The sequence below is a fragment of the Coffea eugenioides genome, chromosome 2, assembly GCF_003713205.1.
Source record: "Coffea eugenioides isolate CCC68of chromosome 2, Ceug_1.0, whole genome shotgun sequence".
NCBI lineage: Eukaryota > Viridiplantae > Streptophyta > Magnoliopsida > Gentianales > Rubiaceae > Coffea > Coffea eugenioides.
Genome location: NC_040036.1, coordinates 39,912,611 through 39,921,856, shown reverse-complemented (window position 1 = coordinate 39,921,856; position 9,246 = coordinate 39,912,611). Strand labels below are relative to the sequence as shown.

Sequence of the window (9,246 nt, the reverse complement as noted above, 5' to 3'; positions counted from 1 at the left end):
GGGGCTCTAGTCTAGCTAGCTTGGATGCTCTAAAGTGGGCCAAACAACATTTGCCGGCCAATGGGCATACTCGACAGCACAAGTGTTGAAGAGCAACTGTAAACAGCTGAAAAATGAGCCAGTACCTACCTATCCTGGCCCTGGAATGGGATAGCCTTTCTGAACTTTGTCAACTTTTTTCCTTCCAAAGGGGAAAAAAAAACATACAAGAGAAATAAAAAAACAAGAAAGGAGGGAAAGTGAGAGATCAAGAAACTAAATCAAAAGAAAAATTAAGGCTAAGGTAAATGAATCTTTGTAATGATTATTTGGAAAAAGCAAACATATCCCTCAGAATGCCTAATATCCACATGGGAAGAAGCTATGGTTCCTCAACCTTAGCACAATCAGGATTGCCAGAAGGGAGCACCAATTTATAGTCACAGCTTTCAGATTACTAAATGTTTCATCAGTGGGATATCAAAAGTTTGATATAATTAGTCAAGAATCAACCTCCCACAAATCTTGAAACTTCAAATAAATGAGAAGAATTTTTAAAAAAAAAAAGACCCAGAAAATTTCATTTAAAACCACAAACAGGAACCCCAACAACTATAAAAATCAAGAACAACAGATATAAAAGAATGAATGAATCAGAAAATTGGATCAAAAGCAGATTTGTAAATGCAAAGATTAAGAAGAAGAGAGGGAGTACCGGCTCAAGTTTGCTGCACTAGAAGAAGAATGAAACTGAAGTTCCTAGGGCATTGTTTGGAGCAGATGAAGCTGTGATTGTGGTGGGGAAATATGATATTTGTTCTCTTTCTGAATGTATTTCTTCTTAGGAAAAATCACCAATTTAGTCTCTAAATCTTCCTTCTTAACATGGCACTGTAAGAGGACAATTAGAGCAAGCCTTGATGACAAAATTCTGAGCATCCTTGACAGGTGCCGAACCTGTGCAATAATAATTACTAAAAAGTCCTAATTACCACCTCAATTAAATAATTATAGAACAAATCCAAGTACTGGAGCAGGGACCCTAGGTGTGCAATGGGTTACTTGATTCACCATGTTCCCGAAGAGTTTGCTTGATCCGATATACCGGATTTGTCTATAAAAATACTAATTTTGCGTACAATGGCAAGTAGGGTCGATTCCACAGGGAGCAGGTAGGAAATTGTTTCTTTCCAAATCAGTAGAACAAAATTGGGGGATTTTCAATGGGAGAGAAATAGATAAAATAAAAGTAGAATAAAAATAAAGCGAACTAAATTCAAAACCAACTCACAAAGCACAATTCCCTAAAAATAGCAATTAATAAGATTCCACCCAAAGGATCAACTGCTCAGGCACGGTCCAATTAAATGATCATCGATGCAAAGATATTTCCTCCATTTATCATTAGGTTGGTTATAGCTATCAATAAGCTCTGACAACCAGTTCTTCCTTACCTTTTCGACAGTCAAGGTACGACCATTGACTGCTTCCCTAACCAGATAACAACCCTAGGTACGACCGTAGGAATTTAATTACCCAATTGCATTAAAGTTAGAAGAACCCAACCCTAACCAATAAACACGCTAAGAGGGTTTATTTAAATTAGATCTTGCGTTTCCCCATCATAAAGCCAATTATGGTGGTCGCCACGGGGTGTCAATTAAATGAACAATTACGGATTCTATTTAATTAACGTGGCAGTAGGCTATTAAATTAAATCAAATACCCGGCCGTTGATATTCAATTAATAAAATACCCATGAACAATTAATTCAGGAAACGCACGAATAATAACGAATTGGAAGAAATAATGAAAGCTTGATTAGATCTCACAGGTTTTATGGACCGCGCCCTCGCGTCACCCTTTGGGTAGAGGAGGAAATTAGCCGCTCCTCATCGTTTCAATCCCGCGTGGTTTAGTTGAATACATTAAGTTGATTTCCGAAGAATTGGAGAAGCACAAGAGAAAACCCACGGAATTTAGAAAAGTCAAAAGCAAAAAGTGAAGAAAGGTCTCCGTTGTACAGAGCTCAGATGCAATCCGCAGAAATCTTTAATGTCTGGCCACTAGCCGCTAGCCGCAGGCGAAACCACAGTAAAGAAAAAGAGAACCGGAGAAAAGTGTCTGACAAGGAGTAGAAAAAGGAAAATAAAAGCTAAGCCTAAAAAGTTGATGTTTTTTCTTGCTTTGTCCTTTTTCTCTTTATAGCCGCCGCAATTCCAAGGAGTCCAAAAGCCAAGAAACGTCTGGTGCAAATCAATCTGCAAAAGCCATTTCCCCCTTTGAGTTTTGATCCCATGCGCCTGGTCCACATGGACCACGGTCCGTCTTTCGGTTTCGTCCACCTTCCAAGGCGTGGTCACGCTCTGAAATGAAAAGTCTTCTGGAAATTTTTCCCCGCGATATCATTTTAATGCTAACCACCTACAATTCACACAAATGTCAAATATGAGTGAAATCCCCTTTCTTAGCACCATGAATGACCAAAACTAGGACAAGATGACAATGCAAAACGTGCCAAATAACGGCTCTATCAAATCCCCCCACACCTAAACAATGCTTGCCCTCAAGCATTTCGGAGCTCAGAAATACAACCAAGAGAGCAGAGGTTATGCAGTTGTCTATACTAACACAAGCATCTAGGGTCCCTGACAATATCACAAAAGGTAGAACACACCGGACATGTTGTAATTCGAAGAATATATATGAATACTAGGAACGCTCAATTCAACATCACGGAATGCCATTACCATAGGCTTGCACATTTATCACATCTCCACCACTTAAAAGTGAATCGAACACATAAATCAAAGGGACTTTAATAGGGTTGTAATGGGGCTCAGGTGAAAGGCAGGTTAAGAAGGTATGGATAGGGGGTAAAGTGTCAAGAGAATGTCCGAAACTCCCCAGTAACCACAGTGCTTTATCGACGGAGTTTAACTAATAAGGCAGTTTCCATCTGCTGTACACCCCGTACAAGTGCCCAAAATATATATATATATATATATATATATTTTTTGGAAACTACTTGCAAGGCGTGGGCACGCCTTGTAGCCCATAGTCCTCTGGTCACGAGGTCTCTTCAAGGTTTTTTTTTTTTTTTTTTTTTTTTTGAAGAGAAAGTCCTATAAGGCGTGGGCACGCCCTGTAAGCCATAGTCCACTGGTCAGTGGCCCTCTTCCAATTTCTCATTCTTTCTACAAGGCTAACATCATATGGCACCTAATCTAAAACCACTTGCAACCCCCCAAATTTGTTTGTTTTCGCACAAATGATGGAATTCAGGCATCCCTTGACAACACAGGGGTAAACAAGAAAGTTTAAAGAGCTCTTGGGTTAACAAATATGGGTAACAACCAGAAACGAGGGACAAAAGCTCAAATTGGTTTACTATTGGGAGATAAGATGAGGGATTGATTTTTTTAGATAGCTAAAGAGGGTTAAATCCTAAATGCCCTTATCATTTCAAATGCATCTAATTCAACAAAAATGTGGCCTTGACATGTATAAACTAGCAAATTCTAGAATGCCAATACCATGTGTGATACCCACTCAATCAAACAAAAATAGAGCAAACAAGAATAATGTGCTCATATAAGGCTCAAAAGCTCCCAAAAGTTTCAAAAATGGGTCTAATCCAGTATATCCAACATTCAACGACACTGCCAAAGGAAACAAAATGTATAGCTAGTATATTTACCCACATACCCACGCATCTTGATTGTGTTATTTATCACAGCAACATGCTCAAGCATTAACAAGCAAAAATAACCAAAAAGACGACTAAGTACAATGTTTTTCATTTTTTTTTTCATTTTTTTTTGTTTTTGTTTTTTTTTTTTCGAGTAACAAAGAAAAAAGAAATAATGGAAGCCACTAATCCCCCCACACCTAAAACTTACATTGTCCTCAATGTAGAAAAGACAAATGAAGTATTAGGGAAAAAGAGAAGAAACTTCCCTGACCACCGGGGAGAGAAAGTGAGACACTAAGGCGGAGGAGGTGAGACGGCTGCGTGCACAAGGTGGTGTGGTGGCGGCGGACGCAACATCAACAGGAGGGAGAAGACTGAAGTTTCTTTTTCGGAAGGATTGGAAGGCGTGGGCACGCCTTAGAAGTTATAGTCGTCTGACCGTCAATTCCAAAACTCCATTCCTTAGGTGTGATGACCTAGCGTGGGCATGTCTAGCTGCCAACTTCCTGTCACAAAATAACAACCCAATAAATGACACTAACACTTAACAAAAACTTCAAAAATATAAGAAAACTAAAACAAAAGAAGCCTTGGGTTGCCTCCCAAGCAGCGCCTTTCTTTAATGTCTTTGGCTAGACATAGCACCACTCTTTAGTCTGGATGTAATTGAATTTTCCTTGTAATTGGTGGCCCTCCTCCAGGATCCACATGGCCATTGAGTGCAACTTTTTTCCTAAATTTTCTCTCCATTTTTACCTCATGAATTGCTTTCATCCTATAGGACTTGTTCGCTGCAACCTTGGATTTACCCCTATAAGCAAACTTAGGAAATTCTTGCACAGAGGAATTAGTGGTATACATAGCAAACACAGAATGAGAGTTAACAGGATGTTTCATTGTATCAAAAATATTAAAGTGGACTATTTCTCCATCAAATTCCATCGTGAGAGTACCCTTACTAACATCAATTTTAGTTTGGGCAGTACTCAAAAATGGTCTTCCTAATATAATGGGTGATGGATTTGGGGCACTTCTATCATCCATGTAAAGCACATAAAAATCAGCAGGAAAAATTAATCCATCTACTTGCACTAAAACATCCTCAACTATCCCATCCGGATAAGCACATGTACGATCAGCCAATTGAATTATTATCCCCGTTTCTTTTAAAGGTCCTAAATTTAGGGAATCATAGATTGACTTAGGCATCACATTAATAGAAGCTCCTAAATCTATCATGGCATTTTTGATACTAGAATGACCAATCTTACAGGGGATAGCAAACATACCTGGATCTCCGCATTTGGGTGGGAGTTTCCTTTGAAGTACAGCTGATACATTCTCTCCTACCATCACTCTTTCATCACCCCTTAGCTTTCTTTTGTTAACGCACAAGTCTTTCAAGAACTTTGCGTACTTGGGTACCTGCTTGATCGCGTCCAATAGGTGGATGTTTACTTGAACTTTGCGGAACACATCCAGGATTTCTTTTTCCTTTTCTGCCCTCTTTGTCTTTTCCAACCTGCAAGGAAAAGGAGCTATATTAGATTTAATAGGGATCGAAGGAATAGATGTTACCTTAGGCTCTTCGCGAATGCGCCCTTCCTCTTCAATCTCCTTTTCTATCTCCTCCTCACTTTTGCTTTTCGAATTTACCACTTTAGGTCCATCCACCTCTTTGCCACTCCTTAATGTCATGGCACTTACATTCTTGGGATTTGCCTCGGGTTGTGATGGCAATTTCCCATAGACGTGGGACTCCAGGCGGGTAATGGCAGTTGCCATTTGACTCATTCGAATCTCCATGCCCTTCATGCCTGCTTTGGTGTCCTGTTGAAACCGAGTGGTGCTCATGGTTAAAGCTCTAGTTTCTTGCTGGAGTTGAGCCATATTTGTGGTCAATGACCTGGTCTCCTGCTGGAACTGTCTAGTCTCTTGCTGGATCTGGGCGGTAGTCGTAGCCAGACTCTTGACAATATCCTCCAAGGAACTCCCTGTGTTGGAGGATGATGGTTGTGATTTCGGTTGCCATGGTTGCTGAAATCCTGGTGGACGATTCGGAAATGAATTTTGTTGCTTGTTCCCATAGCTGAAATTGGGATGGTCTCTCCAATCCGGATTGTACGTGTTGGAGTATGGATCATACTGCCTACGAGGCGCGGGCACGCCTCCAGCCATGTTCACCTGCTCCGCCCCGTCCTCTTGCAAAATGGGGCACGAGTCTGTGCAATGGTCCATGCTAGTGCAGATTCCACATACTTTCGCTCGCGGCGTGTCTCTCATGGCTAATTGCCTAACAACCGATGTCAATTCTGACATTTGCTGCTGTAGGGATGAAATCTCTACCTCGTTGACTTTACGGGGAGGGTTGCTCTCACGGAAACCAAATTGCTGGGAGTTCTCTGTCATGGCTTCGATGAGCTCCCACGCTTCCCTCGGTGTCTTGTTTGCCAGTGCTCCCCCACTTGCAGCGTCAATGATACTTCTATCGGTTGATTGGAGCCCTTCGTAGAAGTATTGGATTAACAATTGTTCACTAATTTGATGCTGCGGGCATCTAGTGCACAACTTGTTAAACCTGTCCCAGTATTCATACAAGGACTCCCCGAGATATTGTTTAATACCGCAGATTTCCTTCCTCAAACTCGCAGCCCGGGATGCAGGGAAGAATTTTTCTAAGAATTTCTTTTTCAGCTGCGCCCATGTGGTAATACTACCTGCTGGTAGGTAGTACAGCCAATCTTTAGCTGCATCTTTGAGAGAAAACGGGAAGGCTCTCAGTCTAATTTGCTCTTCAGTGATCCCAGGAGGTTTCATACTAGAGCAAACTACCTCGAACTCCTTGACGTGCTTGTGGGGTTCTTCACCAGAGAGACCATGGAAAGAAGGTAGGAGGTGAATCAACCCCGACTTCAATTCAAAAGCAGTATTCTCAGCCAAAGTGGGGAATGTGATGCATAAGGGCTGGTGAGTCAGCTCCGGGGTAGCCAGCTCCCTCAATGTTTGGTTGTTGGCCATGCTTACTTCGTCTTCCGCTGACTCGTTTGCAGCAAATAAGTGCCCTTGTTTTCGTCTCTTGGTCTCTTGCCTCCGCTTACGCGCTGCCTTCTCAACTTCCGCGTCGTATATCAATTCACCTGTGCGAGAAGAACGGGGCATAAACTAGCAAAAGTATCAAGAAGAATAAAATAAAATAAAATAAAAACTGAATTTGAAAAGAAACAAATAATCCAAACGCCAACTCCCCGGCAACGGCGCCAAAAATTGACAGGTGCCGAACCTGTGCAATAATAATTACTAAAAAGTCCTAATTACCACCTCAATTAAATAATTATAGAACAAATCCAAGTACTGGAGCAGGGACCCTAGGTGTGCAATGGGTTACTTGATTCACCCTGTTCCCGAAGAGTTTGCTTGATCCGATATACCGGATTTGTCTATAAAAATACTAATTTTGCGTACAATGGCAAGTAGGGTCGATTCCACAGGGAGCAGGTAGGAAATTATTTCTTTCCAAATTAGTAGAACGAAATTGGGGGATTTTCAATGGGAGGCAAATAAAAATAAAATAAAATAAAACAAACAAAATTCAAAACTAACTCACAAAGCACAATTCACTGAAAATAGCAATTAACAAAAGTTCTACCCAAAGGATCAACTGCGCAGGCACGGTCCAATTAAATGATCATCGATGCAAAGATATTTCCTCCATTTATCACTAGGTTGGTTATAGCTATCAATAAGCTCTGACAACCAGTTCTTCCTTACCTTTTCGACAGTCAAGGTACGACCATTGACTGCTTCCCTAACCAGATAACAACCCTAGGTACGACCGTAGGAATTTAATTACCCAATTGCATTAAAGTTAGAAGAACCCAACCCTAACCAATAAACACGCTAAGAGGGTTTATTTAAATTAGATCTTGCGTTTCCCCATCATAAAGCCAATTATGGTGGTCGCCACGAGGTGTCAATTAAATGAACAATTACGGATTCTATTTAATTAACGTGGCAGTAGGCTATTAAATTAAATCAAATACCCGGCCGTTGATATTCAATTAATAAAATACCCATGAACAATTAATTCAGGAAACGCACGAATAATAACGAATTGGAAGAAATAATGAAAGCTTGATTAGATCTCACAGGTTTTATGGACCGCGCCCTCGCGTCACCCTTTGGGTAGAGGAGGAAATTAGCCGCTCCTCATCGTTTCAATCCCGCATGGTTTAGTTGAATACATTAAGTTGATTTCCGAAGAATTGGAGAAGCACAAGAGAAAACCCACGGAATTTAGAAAAGTCAAAAGCAAAAAGTGAAGAAAGGTCTCCGTTGTACAGAGCTCAGATGCAATCCGCAGAAATCTTTAATGTCTGGCCACTAGCCGCTAGCCGCAGGCGAAACCACAGTAAAGAAAAAGAGAACCGGAGAAAAGTGTCTGACAAGGAGTAGAAAAAGGAAAATAAAAGCTAAGCCTAAAAAGTTGATGTTTTTTCTTGCTTTGTCCTTTTTCTCTTTATAGCCGCCGCAATTCCAAGGAGTCCAAAAGCCAAGAAACGTCTGGTGCAAATCAATCTGCAAAAGCCATTTCCCCCTTTGAGTTTTGATCCCATGCGCCTGGTCCACATGGACCACGGTCCGTCTTTCGGTTTCGTCCACCTTCCAAGGCGTGGTCACGCTCTGAAATGAAAAGTCTTCTGGAAATTTTTCCCCGCGATATCATTTTAATGCTAACCACCTACAATTCACACAAATGTCAAATATGAGTGAAATCCCCTTTCTTAGCACCATGAATGGCCAAAATTAGGACAAGATGACAATGCAAAACGTGCCAAATAACGGCTCTATCAATCCTCGTACAAACCAAGTTTTCCATATATTCTAATAAGTAAACCATAAATGACTTCATCTGCAACTATGCCATATCTTTCCATTTCAGAGAAAAGAGAAAGGGCTTTCCAATAATCCCCAATTTTCTAGTTCAATTCGAATCCAATCCACCTAAACTACTCTTATCCAATTCAAAAACTCATAACTTTTATCAAGATTCAATCAGGAAGGAAATTGAGCATCAAACATCATACAAGTTCCACTGAAATTAAATTAGCCCATATAAAAAAACTAGCAAATTAAACAACGACATCCAGAATCAAATACCAAAATAAAAAAAAACACCAAATGAAAATCCAATTATTGAGTCTTTTTCATAAACCCATTTACCTGATAGGCTTATCCAAGGCTTCACTGGAATCAGCACTAGCGAACTGTGGTCCTAGAGCTCCTGGTGATAGTGGATGCTCGGTCAGCAATGGTGAAACCTCGGTCAGAATGGGAAACGGAGAAAGAGTCTAGGGGTGAGCTTTGAGCTTTCTGTAGTTGAGGAGAGGAAAGGACAGAGGACTGACTGAGGAGAGGACTGAGCAGAATGAGGAGAGCTGGAGAGGAGAAGAAACGAGAGAAAGAGGGGAACTGAGGAAGATGGGACTGCGCCGCCGGCCGCGGCAGTGCAGAGGAGCGAGAGGAAGAGGGGACGAAGAGCGGAAGAGGACTGGAGAAAAGTAGCGAGTTTAGGC

General features: G+C 41.1%; 1 protein-coding gene and 1 non-coding gene across 2 annotated transcripts; both read right to left on the bottom strand.

The window, feature by feature from the left end:
* Window positions 1-325: 325 nt before the first annotated feature.
* On the bottom strand, window positions 326-457 carry LOC113764296. Its single transcript, XR_003467573.1, has one exon. It is a non-coding gene; the product is annotated as a small nucleolar RNA snoR130 (small nucleolar RNA).
* Window positions 458-4,164: 3,707 nt separating this feature from the next.
* Window positions 4,165-8,607, bottom strand: LOC113759707. Its single transcript, XM_027302281.1, has 3 exons — window positions 8,538-8,607; window positions 5,252-6,810; window positions 4,165-4,179 (listed from the first exon to the last, which is right to left on the bottom strand). Exons 1-3 carry the CDS (start codon window positions 8,605-8,607, stop codon window positions 4,165-4,167), a joined length of 1,644 nt encoding a protein of 547 aa, XP_027158082.1.
* Between the last annotated feature and the right edge of the window lie 639 nt (window positions 8,608-9,246).